The 15,239-nt window shown below is 44.3% G+C and overlaps 1 protein-coding gene across 6 annotated transcripts in view; it reads right to left on the bottom strand.

Annotated features, from left to right (window-relative positions):
• The window catches only part of stab1 (stabilin 1), a 271,384-nt gene that overhangs the window by 47,383 nt on the left and 208,762 nt on the right, over positions 1 to 15,239 (bottom strand). For all 6 annotated transcript variants that reach the window (XM_070895414.1, XM_070895415.1, XM_070895416.1 and 3 more), the window contains 5 exons: positions 14,031 to 14,207; positions 10,671 to 10,757; positions 8,499 to 8,645; positions 6,539 to 6,595; positions 3,917 to 4,109 (listed from right to left, as the gene is read on the bottom strand). In XM_070895414.1, the coding sequence (XP_070751515.1) occupies positions 3,917 to 4,109; positions 6,539 to 6,595; positions 8,499 to 8,645; positions 10,671 to 10,757; positions 14,031 to 14,207 (661 nt within the window). The remainder of the gene's footprint in view (positions 1 to 3,916; positions 4,110 to 6,538; positions 6,596 to 8,498; positions 8,646 to 10,670; positions 10,758 to 14,030; positions 14,208 to 15,239) is intronic.

Here is a 15,239-nt window from a genome sequence, read left to right as displayed (position 1 = left end):
GGCCCACCGAGGAGGAGCTGTTCAGGCGGGCCCGCTGAGGAGGAAGTGGTCAGGCAGGACCCCGCCAAAAAGGAGCTGGTCGGGCAGGGCCCCGCTGAAGAGGAGCTGGTCGAGATAGAGAAACTATTCCCATTGGCGGAAGGGTCGAGAACCAGAGGACACAGATTTAAGGTGATTGGCAGAAGACCAAAGGTGACATGAGGAAAAACATTTTTATGCAGCGAATGGTTAGGATCTGGAATGCACTATCTCAGAGGGTGGTGGAGGCAGATTCAATCGTGGCTTTCAAAAGGGAATTGGATAAGTGCCTGAAGGAAAATAATTTTCAGGGCTACGGAGAAAGGGACTAGCTGAAGTAGTCTTGCCGAGAGCCGTCACAGGCATGACGGGCTGACTGGCCTCCTTCTGTGCTGTAACCATATCCCCAAATCCTGTACTACTGGCTGATAGAAGTATTTGGTCAGCAGTCAACAACTGGTGCTATTTCCTTCCTCAACTCAAACGTGCATAATCACCCACAAGAGGTAAATGGAATTCATCAGCTAACATGTTGCAAAATTTTACTCTGTTTAAAAATTGGAAGTGACATTGTACAACACATAGAACCAGATGACTAGTGCTCACCCCTGAATAATAATGTTTCTGGATCACAAAGACAGCCCATGGTACCAAAGAATAGAGCCCATGCCACCTTCCTTCCATGTCTTTGCCTCTCACAGCACAAACACAGCAAGCTTCCAACTAGAAAACCATTAAATCCACCACTTAGAGAGTCTTGAATCATAGAATTGTACAGTACAGGAGGCCACTCCCCTGTTCTTTCCCCATAGCCATGCAAATGTTACTTTTTCCAATTTGAAAGTTATTATTGAATCTGCTTTCATGCAGTGCATTCCAGATCATAACACCTCACTGCGTAAAAACATTTCTCCTCTGGTTCTTTTGCTAATTACCTTCAATCTGTGCCCTCCTGCCAGTAGAAACGGTTTCTACTACTTACATAAGAAATAGGTGCAAGAGTAGGTCATCTGGCCCCTCGAGCCTGCTCCACCATTCAATAAGATCATGGCTGTCTGATCTTGGCCTTAACTCCACTTCCCTGCCCTCTCCCCATAAACCTTGACCCCCTTATCGTTCAGAAATCTGCCTATCTCCACCTTAAACATATTCAATGACCCAGCCGCCACAGCTCTCTGGGGTAAAGAATTCCAAAGATTCACGATCCTCTGAGAGAAGAAATTCTTCCTCATTTCGTTTTAAATGGACGACCCCTTATTCTGAAACTATGCCCCCTAATTCTAGATTCCCCCATGAGGGGAAACAACCTCTCTTGCATCTACCCTGTCAAGCCCCCTCAGAATCTTATACATTTCAATGTCTTCTAAACTCCAATGAGTATAGGCCCAACCTGCTCTACTTTCTTCATTAGACATATGACAGGAAATCAACCCAGTGAACTTTCTCCGAACTGCCTCCAATGCAAATATATCCCTCCTTAAATAAGGAGATCAAAACTGTACACAATACTGCAGGTATGGTCTCACCAATTCCCTCTACAGGCGAGCGGCGGCCATAAAAGGAGCTGCATGGAGGCCCCGACCTGCGAGGGAATATCAGCGGCAGGTCGGGGCCATAAAAGGAGCGGCGGCCTTGGGGAGCGTGGAGGCATGCCACTGCAAGGTACAGCGCGAGCTGGTGCAGGAGAGCGATGGCTGTGAGGAGTGACGTCATCAAGATCCAGGTTGGTGATTGGAGCGTGGGCAGATACAGCAGGAGCAGCGAGAGACTGTGGAGGGACATGATCGGGGCCCGGGGAGGCGCGCGTTCGGGGCCAGGGGCAGCACGGACCAGCCCACACTTCGATATGCGTGCGCATTAGGTCCGTGCAGCAGAGCTGGTCTCCAGTTGTCTTGGGTAATCCTTGCCACTGAACCAAGACCTAGCTCTGTCAAGCCCGTGTGGTGGCTGGTGTGCAACGGCCACCCCATGTTTAAAAAAATGCACGCACAGGCATCTTCCACCCTTCAGGATGAAGTTCGGGTCCTTCATCGAAACACCTGTGAACTTGTCCTTTTTTTGGCGTGGAAGCAAGTCATCCTCATTTCGAGGGACCGCCTATGATGATGATGATGATGATGATGTAGTACAGTTGTAGCAGGACATCCCTACTTTTATACTCCACCCCCCTTGCAATAAAGGCCAACATTCCATTTGCCTTCCTAATTACTTGCTGTACCTGCAGGTCAACTTTTTGTGTTTCATGTACAAGTATCCCAGATCCCTCTGTACCGCAGCATTTTGTAATCTCTCCCATTTAAATAATACCTTGCTCTTTGATTTTTCCCACATTATACTCCATCTGCCAAATTTTTGCCCATTTACTTAGCCTGTCTATATCCCTTTGCAGATTATTTTCATCCTCCTCACAACTTGCTTTCACACCTATCTTTGTATCATCAGCAAATTTGGCTACATTACACTCGGTCCCTTCATCGAAGTCATTAATAGATTGTAAATAGTTGAGGTCCCAGCACTGATCCCTGTGGCACCCCACTAGTTAATTTGCCAACCTAAAAGTGACTAATTTATCCTGACTCTCTGTTTTCTGTTAGCCAATCCTCTATCCATGCTAATATATTACCTCCAACCCCATGAGCTCTTATCTTGTGCAGTAACCTTTTATGTAGCACCTTATCGAATGCCTTCTGGAAATCCAAATACACGACATATACTAGCTCCCCTTTATCCACCCTGCTCGTAACATCCTCAAAGAACTCCAGCAAATTTGTCAAACATGATTTCCCTTTCATAAAACCATGCTGACTCTGCTTGACTGCATTATGATTTTCTAAATGTCCTACTACTACTTCCTTAATGGACTCCAGTATTTTCCTAATGACTGTTAGGCTAACTGGTCTATAGTATTCTGCTTTCTGTCTTCCTCTTTTCTGAAATAGGGGCGTTACATTTGCGGTTTTCTAATCCGCTGGGACCTCTCCAGAGTCCAGGGAATTTTGGTAGATTATAACCAATGCATCCACTATCTCTGCAGCCACTTATTTTAAGACCCTAGGATGTAAGTGATCAGGTTATGGGGACTTGTCCACCTTTAGGCCCATTAGTATGCATAGTACTTTTTCTCTAGTGATAGTAATTGTTTTAAGTTCCCCTCCACCAATAGCCCCTTGATTATGAATTATTGAGATGCTTTTAGTGTCTTCAACCATGAAGACCGATACAAAATATTTGTTCTAAGTCTCTGCCATTTCCCCAGTCTCATCCTCTAAGAGACCAACGTTTACTTTAGCTATTCTCTTCCTTTTTATATACCTGTAGAAGCTCTTACTCTCTTTTTATATTTCTTGCTAGTTTACTCTTATAAGTTATCTTCTCTCTCTATCATTTTTTAAGTCGTCCTTTGCTGGGTTCTAAAAATCTCCCAATCCACTATTCTTTGCAACATTGTATGCCTGTGTTTTCAATTTGATACCATCCTTTACTTCCTTAGTTAGCCTCGGATGGTTCCTCCTTCTCTTAAGTCTTTCTTTTTGATTGGAATATATCTTTGCTGAGAGTTATGAAATATCTTCTTACTCTAACAAATATTTACTCTATCAAAACCCCTCATAATTTTGAAAACCGCTATTAAATTGCTCCTTAATGTTCTCAGCTCTAAGGAGAACAATCACAGCTTCTCTAGTCTCTCCACATAACAGCGAACCTTTTCAAAGCTTCATTTCAAAGATTCAATTCTTTGCCTCTGGCCTGTTGGTTAATAGTGTGATTTATTGAAAGTTGCAGGGAAATGTACTCAACTGCAATAAAAACATTCCGATAAATAGGGGCAAAAGCAGTATATATCTGAAACAATACAATGGTGATAGAAGTTTGACATGTGAGCCACCTCTGGCATTACCTTTACAATCGGTGCCATAATGATTTTTACAACACTGGGGAATCCACAGGGGGCTGACACATTGTCTACTGCAGCCAAGTAAACTATGGAATTCATCTGGATGAGTCCATTTTCCACTGCTCATAAAATAGCGTTCCCGAAAGCTAGCCGTCGAGTTTTGTCTGTAGAAACAACGGCGGTAACCTGAACCATCCTTCAAATAAAACACAGAAGTAAGGATCTCACAGAAGTAATTTCTCAATATTAAAGTAGCAGAACCCACAGCACATTGTATAATGCAATAAATATATTGCAGAGCACTCAGAGGGCGAAGTTACCCTGCGTCCTGATTGCGGGGGGGGGGGGGGGGGCGGGTAACCAGCTGGGACTGGGACTTTCTGCGCCCGGCGCAGAAGTCCCGCCCCGCCGCTGAATTGGGCTTACCGACCCTCAAAGGAAGCGGAGTGCAATCTTTCAGTTCTCGGGACGCTGAGTGAAGCGCAATGCGGATGCTCCGTGTAGCGCTAATGCGCTTCAACGCCCCTCCCTTTTACTTAAAATGGGAGGGCCGCTGCACACTCTGATGGCTTCCACTAGGCCACCAGTGCAGTGTGGGACCGGGCCTGCAGCCCAGCAACCGAAATGGCGGCCCGATCCACCTTTAAAGTGCCTTCCCCTTTAAGTAGCGCCCCGAGAGCGGATGTCGGCCAACTTCGCGACCCACGGGGTAATTGGGCTTACCGACCCCGCCCCCACTGGGCAAAAAGTCTCCTCCGCCCTGCTAGGTGCTAACGGGCCTCTAAAAAAGGGGCAATTTTGCCCCTTCAGTGTTTTTATCTTAATATCAATATTCAGTAACTAGGCTTTTCATTCCATTATAGTTCTGCTTTAAGACTGCAAAACAGTACCCTTCTCATGTGCAGAGCCAAGTTATTTCTCAGTAAAGCACTGCAGATTAAATTCTAGCAATATCACATTTTTCCCCCAGCAAGTTTAATTTGTCAGTGAGAGCACCTTACACACTTATCATTACACTTGGCCTGCTAACTCTTATTAACCAGAGTCAACGATGGACCAGGCTTAATCTTTATGGCCAAAAATAAGGTGGCTCAATGAAAAAAAAGGATGGGAGTTGAGATGTTTCAAATTCAGCTTCATTCATGCATCTATTATGTCGTCAACCCTCTACTGAGATTATTGTCTTACCATCTTGTTCTTCCCTGCATTATATTCTCCTGTGAATTTGTGTGACAGTATTGCATTGCAGTGATAACATTACCATAGTTTCTAAAGGTTTCAGTCAAAATAACTACTTTTAACAATCACTAGCATTGTTTTGATTTTATTGCACGGCTTATTATAAACTATTAGATATAAACTATTAAAATATTACAGTGGTGAGTGACCATAAATTAATCTCATTCTTCTGAAGATGCCATAAATAGCTCAGATTTTACCCTTGTGGTTTGCATAGTCATCTTAACACTTTGATTAAATTACAACAACCACCTCACTCCTAACCATACATAACTTCCTGCCAATGTTCTCCCCTCCTTTCCTGAAGGCTGTGTCTCTTGCTGGAGTCACCCTCCTCCACCCACTGCTGCCTTAGCCGAGATCGACTAACGTTACAGAACAGGAATGAATGATGTTCCTTCCTGGTCTGTGTGGTTTAGTATCAGACGCCCTGGTGCATCGTGGCCCCCTGACTTGCGAGAGAACACCTCCGCAGGTCGGGTAGTATAAGAGCTGGAGCGGCATACCACTACAACTTCCAGCGCTAGCTGCTACAAGTGTGCGACGGCTTTGAGGTGGGCGATTGGATGACATCATCAGGACCCAGGTCGCCGTTTGGAGCGTAGGCAGGAGCATCGGCGAGGCCTAGGCACAGCAGAAGAGCGGGAAGGATGTGGCGGAGGTGCGGCGAGTGATTCCTTCAGGATATCCCAAAGCACTTTATAGAATCACAGAACCTTGCAGCACAGAAGGAAGTCATTCGGCCCGTCGTGCCTGTGCTGGTACTTTGAAAGAGCAGTCGAGTTTAGTCCCACATCCCTGCTTTTTGTCCATAACCCTGTAAGTTCCTCATCCTCAAGTACCTGTCCAACTTCCTTTTAAAATGATTTATGGATTCAGCTTCCACCATTTTTCAGGTAGAGCTTTGCAGATCCCGACAACTCTGAGTGAAAATAATTCCCACTTGCCAGAGGTAATAGTTTTTCTCTATCTGCTCTATGAAAACCGCTCATCATCTTGAAAATCTCTATTAGGTCACCTCTTAACCTTCTCTGTTCCAAGCAGAACAGTCCTAACTTTTGCAACCTCTCCTCATAACTGAAACCCTTCATCCCTGGTAACACATTATTTTTCTTGTATAGTCAATGAAAAGTTTGGATGGTCTGATTCCAAGTCTGAATTTTTAAACCAGGATTAAAAGAAACGCTGACAGTGATTGCGGAAAGCCAAGGAAAGGTTTGTGACTACCATGCAAATGTGCATCAGTAAATATAATCTACTGAGAAACATTTCCTATAGTTATTGTAATGCATTACATTCCATTGCTTTTTTTTTGGTGAACATTTTATAAAATTGCATTGATTTACAACAAATTAGGGCAAACTTTCCACGTAAACCAAATCTTACCTGTGGTTTTGATTTTGGAAGACAGGGAGGAGGATTCAAACAATCACCACAGAAACCCTAGGCATAAATGGTCCACAGTAAGCTAGAAGCATGCTCATTTTCCTAAAGAAAACATTTACTATTTAGAAGCAGATTTTCCTGTTCGTGTGTTTGGGTGTACTGAATGACTTGAATGCAGTGCATAAAGGAAACTTGGATGGGTAGGATTACACGCCTCTAAGGGAGAAGCCTGATTTTCTGTCCATTTTAATTAATGGGTGAGAAATCTGGTGGGGTCCCTTACAACCCTGTGATCACCCTCATCTACCTTTTCCTCTATGGGCCACCATACCTAGGAACAGGAAGAAGAAAACTTGTCCTTTAATGTTTCATGTAGTACCAAGAACAGCATGAAAAAATCAATCTTAAATAGACCTTGCAAAAAAAGAAATAATTTTACTTAAGGTTCCAAATGTTTTGAACGATGAAGACCAATGATTAACAACCATACCACAATTAGAGAGATGGTGTAATTAAACTTATGGAAATAATTCAAATAGAAATTACAAATAATAATAGGGTGCATTGATCCTGATTTGGCTTCCATCGATGGCAGTGAAATGCTGTATCAAAGGGAAAAGGGGTAAAGAAAGTACACTACATAAAGGGGGAGAAATTTGTTATCGCCCCGTTTGGGGTGCTAACTTTTGAAAGCTGGAACAATTAGCGCAGGCGCTAATGATTCCTAGCTTTTTCTGATTTCGGTGTTAGCGCTCCAGGAAGGAAGTGGAGCGCTAAATCAAGTGCTTCACTACCTTCCTGGAGTGTTAAGGGACGCAGGCAGGGCGGTAGTGGTGCAGCGTTGCACAATACCCTATGCAGCGATGCTGTGATCCAAGGCTCCTTCCCTCCCTTAAAGGGAAGAGCCATCACTGCAGACTCTGCAGTTAGCTGGTCCCCAACGGTAGCCGCGATCCGGACCAGTCAGCCCCAAGCACACCAGCAGAGTGCCGGGCTGATCGATCGCGGCCCAAGAAGAATCGAAAAAACCCACATAGCGCATTATGAACATTTTTCTCTTACTGCACCAACCTCCCTTTTAACTTCTGCCTCCCAAGTTCCCGGCTTCCTGAACAATGCCTCCTGCAGCTGTCGGTGTTGTTGCCCAGTGATGCTGCAGGGGATGGAACCAAAGTGCGGGTCCGGGGTGTTATCGGGGCGATGCACACGGCAATGACGTCACGATCTCTGGGCGCAGGAGATCGTGGCACAAGGCATGACCACCGCCGCAAACATCCTGGTCAAGTTAGCGGGAGTCGTTCATCTCGCCGCGCCCGGTTGGTAAGTCATTAGCGCCCCGTTATTGCCCCCGGAGGTGATAACCGGAGGCGCCAAGGAAGCCAATTTCTAGTATTTAAAAGAAAAAAAGGGCTATAGATCCCACTAAGGAGGGAGAAATAGCAAATAATAAACATCTAACCAATGCTCACTCACTCAACTGTTCTATATAAGTAGCACTATGGAATAGAGGGAACCTTCTTCAAGAATACAGTCAGCAATGTTTAGTGATGTTACAGGGAAAATTCATTAGTCCCATGCTGCCAGCAGATGCCCCACTTAAAGGAAATGTGTTTCAGGAAATTACTGCTAAATGCAATAGTCCTATCCCTAGCTTCTCTCCCTTTAAATGCAGCTCCCTGCTAGGAGTGCAGGATTGAAGAATTTACTCTAGTACGAAAAAAATAATTTCACTATAGCTGTGCTCGGTTAATTTGAACTAGGATCCCAGTTAGACAGCTTTTAAAAAGATATATTTTTCATTAAAAATGACAGGTTAGATACGAATGCGGAGAAACCTTCATCACAACCTGACTTATCCATCCAGGATGAAGCTGCAGTCTTCCCTCACAGCATCCAGGTGTTTACCAGTAACACAAAATGTGAAGCAAACGAATGAAGTTTATTTGTTAGAGGTACTTACATGTAAAGGGTGCATTGTAAGTGCATCACACCGAGCTCCTATCTGCGGAGGTTCTAAGAGGTTATTGATGCCATATGCAATTCCACCATCAAATTCCAGGTGTCTCTGAACAATCTGAGCACTTCCATCATTCACAATCAGATCTCCCTGAATCAAAGGTAACACTGTGAGCAACACCATATGCATTGGACAGTGATGGCATCATTAGGAGACCTAGCTATCGCTAGCCAATGTGGATTAAGCCACTAACTAAAAAACATAGGGCGAAAAATTAGGAGCATTTGTGCCTCCCATTAGTGGGGCGAAATTTAAAGGGGAGGTGGCGATTTGGAAAAAAAATTTGGCCGACTTACCAGTTGCGGCCTGCTGAACGTTGAATCGTGGGGTCCACGCCACGATCTGCCAGCCCGGCACTCCGCTCCAGGTAGGTACCCGTTTCTCCCCTGCAGAGTTGGTAGCTTGGCCCTCCCCTTTAATGAAGAGGAGGGTCTAGTCTACGCATCCCACCACGTAGCGCTGCGCCCTTCACTGATCCCTTCCGTCCTGCTCGCGCACCACAGAACAAGCAGGGCGTGTTATTTTGCGCTCTATTTGTTCTCGGGGGCGGTAGCCCAGAATTTTGTTCGCGGGTCGGGACTTCCACACCTGGCGTAGGAAATCCTGCCTTGTTACCGCCCCCAAACGGGGCGCTATGCAATTTCTTCCCCACCCCCCGCCTTATATTTTATTTAAAATTAGTATTGAAGATATTTTTCAAATACCGAAGGCAAGACAATTTGACTTTGTACGATAATTTAAATGGGTGATTGCAAATCAGCAGACAGTTTTACTTCTCTCCTGGTTTTTACTTCCAATGAAGGGGAAGCAGCTGATTCACTATCACCCGTTTTATACTGTCGTGTAAAGTCAAAATTAACCTCACAGTTTTTTTACTTGGTAAAAAACAAGTTGCACGATCTTCTAAAAGCAGGGTCACAGACCTGAAATGTTAACTCTGCTTCTCTCCACAGATGCTGCTTGACCTGCTGAGATTTTCAGCATTTTCTGTTTTTATTCATGATCTTGTAAGTTGGTTTGTAAACTTCAATTTGGTATCCAATTTTTCTTTTTTGCCTTAATTTAGTTTATTTTCCTCACCCCAATTTTCTGCTCTGAAGATATTAGGGTTTGGTTCCATCTGTGCTCATCGTCCTCCAGTATCTCATCTCAGTGGCCACTTTCCATGCGTGAGCTGTGACGGCGGCTGTCAACAAGTCCTTTGATGATGGGTAGGATCAGAGTTCTTCCTGATCCTGTCCTCATCCTACATTCATGCACATTCTCTTTCCATGAGTGGTCCCTGTATCCAGCAAAACCTTTGGCTATTTTTTTCTCTCCTAATCCAAGGACATTGTGGCCAATTGTAGTGCGCCTACCACTGTCCCTGTTTGAACCATTAAATCGTGACAAACCATGGATGGAAGTTGGCACCTCCCTGGTCTGTACAACCCAATTCTACACTGGACAGTGTATTTACCTACAAAACCACAAGTGCAGCCCTAAGTTAGTTGTGCAATTCCAGCATCCTGAAAATGAACCTTGTCTAACTCAGATTATCTCTTGCCTTTAGTTTTCAAGATAGTTTACCTTAAAAAGTCAAACAACATTAAATTAAATTAAAATAAAACCCTTTGTCAACCCCAGTGATTCACATCATTCTTTCTGAATGTCACAGGGCATAGCATTTGTTAAAAGCTTTCCAAAATTACTTCATGAAAATGCAGACAACTCACATTCAAAAATCGATTAAAAATCAACCATCAATATACTGAAGAAGAAAATTCTAGGGGTAAGCACTGTGTACATTAACAACTTAGCCCCAGATGTGCCCGTATATGATTTGGTTTAGAAAATCCAATCTAAAAATCAGATTCCGTTTTCCTGCTAATTATTCTCTCTGGAACCCGGTGTCCTCCATTTGCCGTATGAAACAGTGATGCCAGCAGAAGGAATCTTCTTGGACATGTGAGCCTGCGAGTGCGGAGGACAATGTGTGTCCTGGCCATTCAAAAGCCATGTTTGTTCAGTCTGTGTCAAATTTTGTCGTGGGCTACATTTTGAGATAACTGTTTAACATTCACAGCACTCACTCCTAAAGCTCACTTCTGCCTTACCGTGCTGCATAACACTTACAATTATAGTTCTGCTGCAACTGACTGAAATATCTGATCCCTGCATTGTCCTCTTGGCACTGCTAAGTGGAAGGTCTGCTGCTAAAGTCTGTAAATGTAGAACATTGCATTTGAAAGAAATCACATACAGAAGGCTGAGAAATAGAACGATTTTGTACTCATCTGGACACTAGAGAGGGAACTGGGAGAGTTTGTGGAACAGAGGGGGAGGGAGGAATAGTGTAATTTAATTGATATTTAAGTGGATAAAAATCATAAACTTAACTATAACTTAACCACCCTTTATAGTAATAATGACAACACAGGAAAGGACAATGTTCGTTGATGCCAGCAGGATGTGGGAGCTTTGAGTAACAGATGTAAACTCGGACAAACACATCTGCAGGAAGTGTCCCCAACTGAAATTACTTAAGCACAAGATCACAGAATTCGAGGCAGATTCGGAGCCAATCTGCCAAATCAGGGAGCGGGAAAAGGTCTTTGGAGAAACAGTTTCAGAGGAAGGAATGGTGACTATCCAAGTGTCAGGGAAAGTGAAGAGATTGGCTGGAGCAGAAATACCTATCTTGTTCTATGTGGGAACTCCAGAACACTTCATGCATATGAGTATGTGTGCAGGAAGTGTCGCCAGTTGTTTGAGCTTAAGCGCCAGGTTTCGGAGCTTGAGGAGCGGCTAGAGTCACTGCAATGCTTCTGGGAGCCTGAGAGTTTCCTCAAACGTATGTTCTAGGATGTGGTTGTCCCACAGCTACAGAAGATGCGGGAATGGGTGACCACCAGGCAGGTTAGTAGGAAAGTACAGGTAGTGCAGGAATCCCCCAAGCCACTGGCACTTGCTAACCTGTCTTCAGTTTCAAATGATGACTACTTGGAACGATGCAGTAAGAATCAAACCCTTGGCACTTTGCCAAGTTTCATATCTTCTGCAAACATTATAATGCTGCTCCCTACACCCGAGTCTAGATCACTAAAAGAGTAATGGACCCAAAACTGACCCTTGCGGAACACCATTGCATACCACCTCCCAGTCTGAAAAACGTCCATCCGCCACCACCCCTTGCTTCCCGTCACTGAGCCAATTTTGTAGCTAACAATATAGGAACGGAAAGCTCAGAGTCGTGCAAAAGGAGTTTAGGAAAGTAGGTTTAGCAAGGGTGGTAGTCTCCAGATTACTCTCCGAGCTATGTGTTAGAAGGATAGAAAGCTTAGGGATCTCAACACATGGCAAGGATGGGCTACATCTGAACTGGAAGGGAGCTAATAAGCTAGCAAAATAGATAAATGGGGAAGTAAAGAGTCATTTAAACTGGGAAGGAAGGGGGCACGGGAAATTAATACAATCAGAATGAGCAAGTAGAGAAGGTAGCAATAGACGAGGATAATATATAAATATTTAAAATTGGCAAAAAAGGAAAGCATGCAAAAGGAATAAAGGGAATAGAGGAAGAAAATCAATTCAACCAGTTATAAGCAAGGAACAAGAGAGATAAAGGAATGAGGTATTATCTTGGACAAAAAAAATCACAGGAAAAGGAGACATTTTAAATGTGAATAAAAAAGATAAAGTGCATTGCTATTCTAAGATTGTGGAACATAAACTGAAGGAAGTAAAAGCAATTAGTGACGGAAGCAGAGAATGCGTCAACTTTTAAGAATAGGTTAAATAGATGGTTAAAGGAAAGGGGGCTAAAAGGATATGGGAACAGGGCGGGAAACATGGGATTAGGACTATTGCTCATTTGGAGGATAAACACCATCACAGACTGAATGGCTGATGGCCTGTTTCTGTATTGTAATTTCTGTGCAGTTTTACCTAATTCTTTGGCCCTCCTGAGAGTGCAGGATTGATGAATTCACTCTTATGCATACAAATGATTATTGTTTAGGGTATAGATTTTTAGGCTCAAACCATTTGCTGCAGGGCAGAAATTTGACTTCAAATTAACTAAGACCTTTATAATTACAGAACTCAATAGGAAGGGACTGGCAGGCAGGAAGTTTTTTCAGATGGTGAAAAATCAATAATGAATTCTACATCTGAGAAGTTTCTAATTAGGAATAATTTGCTCCTCCATCAAGAAATAGTCTAGGTCCAGGATTTGCTGAACTTTGAAACACAGTTCATACATATTGGCACTGAAGTTCTGCAAGCCTTTTGCTGAATTCCCACCATAAATCAGGCAGGAGTATGACGAAAGGCCTGAAATGATGCCAGGACCTGGATATGCCAGGTTCCGGGCTTCTCTGCCAGTTTCTGTGAGGCCTTGTTTGGGGCGAGACTTCTATATTCCTCAAACAAGGTCATCCTTGTTAAAGGAGCCTTGACTGAGGGGAGGAAGAGCACCAGAGAGGCACGAGAGGGGCCCATCTCAGGGTCCAGTCCTGGGCTAGACCCCCAAAGAATTCTTCAGCGCATCTAGTATCAGTCGTGGTTCAGTGGATAGCACCCTTGTCTTTGAATCAGAGGTTGTGGGTTCAACCTCTCCAGAGACTTGAGTGCAAAAATCTAGACTGACACTCCAGTGCAGTACTGAGGGAGTGCTACACTGTTGGAGGTGCTGTCTTTCAGATAAAACATTAAACCGAGGCACTGTCTGCTCTCTAAGATGGATGTAAAGATCCCATGACATTACTGCTCTTCTTGGAAATAGTGTTATCCCTGGTCTCCTGGCCAATATTTATCCCTCAATGAACATCACTGAAAGAAATTATCTGGTCATTATCACATTGCTGTTTGTGGGAGCTTGCTGTGCGCAAACTGGCTGCCATGTTTCCTACATTACAACAGTGACTACACTTCATAAAGTACTTCATTAGCTGTAAAATGCTTTGGGACGTTCTGAGGTCGTGAAGGATGCAAGTCTTTCTTTTTTCTCATTTATATATATCCCTCTTAAACAGGAAGCCACTGAGGCATAGGTATAATAAAATAATTTGTAGGGTAGGGTGTAGGCAAAGCCCTCCAGGTGCAGCAGTCAGTCTCCCACCACCTATATTTAAAGAAGGTGAACTCCCTCGACCCCATCAAAAGCAAAGATCACCAATAGGCGGATCCCAAAACTTATGCTCGGATGTGACCCTGTTGATAATTGGCCCTAGTCTGCTTTAGTATCAGAGCCAATGCCATCCTCCCATTCAATGACACAATTATAGCATTTTAATTATGGTACCATTTCTATTTTGAGCAGCATGGGTTAGCCAATAAACTCGGTAGTTTCAACACAGTTCATATTAAGCTGAACCAGAAAACGATGGTGTGTGGAACATAGTCATAATCATCTTTACAAATAGCAAGTTCTTACTGAAGAAATCATAAGCCCTTATCAAGGATACAAGGTACACAACCACAGTTCTTGAATACCTTTGAATCCCTGATCATGTGGAATTTTAGGTACGCCACAAGGTTGTGTTTGTTCGCATTACTATAAAGCCAATCCTGTCTCTCTTTAGGAAGAGAATTAAATGCTTCATCTGTTGGCCACATCATTGTGAATGGTCTGTGCATTGGATCTTCTAGTAGAGGTAGCAGGTTTGTTTCCTGTGAAAATTTAATTTTTAACAGTTAATTTTCTGTATTAATACATAAAAATAAACTTCCAAAACAGATTCAGGAAGGACTATCTTTTATAGTGTTAAAATTTTGAGGGCCGATATTGCCCTCCGACCGAAAGGGGGCGCACTCACTGATCTTGAAGATTTGTCTCTGCCCCAGAGCATAGGACAGGGAGTAGAAAAAGATTCAGCTCTTTGTCATTTTTTGTTGTTGCAGGCGCGGACGTCGGTATGTGTCACCAACGCCGTGCTGATGACGTCACGCTGACCCGTAGCAACATCCCTCCCCTTCAGTTAAACCGCTGCGAACTCTGCAGCCACGTTAGTGGCACCCACTGGGCCACCAGGGAGGGTTTCGGCCTGGTCAGCGGTCCGACACCCAAGAGGGGGTGCCGGGCTGCCTGTTGGCGGCTGGGCTGAACCCGTGGCCCCTATTGTCAGGCCGACCTTGGAGTCGGCTGACAATTAAAATGAAATGGCGGCCGTGGCAGTGCGCCCTCCCTTTTAAGGACAGATGTGCCACCAAGCCACAGGCATCTTCCCACAGGGGAATGCTGTCGGAGGCAATGAGCGGCAGCCGATCCGCTCCCATGGGGCAATTTCCCATGTGGGGTGGAATAGAGGTCGCCGCTAGTTGGTAAGGGGTCGAAGGGGTGGGAAACACCGGCGGGGTGGGAACGTCCACCGCTGACCCCCCCCCCCTCCACCCAAAAATGAGGGCAATGTTGCGATTGTCAGCAACTTCCCGCCAACCGAGCGGTGGGTGCTTTCTGCACCGGCCAGCTCTTTAAAAAAGGGCCAATTTCGGCCCTTTATATTCTCTCAGTCAGTTTGTAACTCCTGTAAGTGGCCCTCACATCTTATGTTCAGGAGCGCACTTGTACTATGCAATATCTAATCATATAATAGCATAACCTGCATAACATCAGGAAATCCTTATGATCTGAACCAGTTATCGTGTCTTTCACACGTGTCTCTAGGGTCGGTGGGATCAGGACTTGGGGCAGGATAGTGAAGG

The sequence above is a fragment of the Pristiophorus japonicus genome, chromosome 12 (genome assembly GCF_044704955.1).
Source record: "Pristiophorus japonicus isolate sPriJap1 chromosome 12, sPriJap1.hap1, whole genome shotgun sequence".
NCBI classification, from domain to species: domain Eukaryota; kingdom Metazoa; phylum Chordata; class Chondrichthyes; family Pristiophoridae; genus Pristiophorus; species Pristiophorus japonicus.
This window is presented reverse-complemented; position numbering and strand designations above follow the sequence as displayed.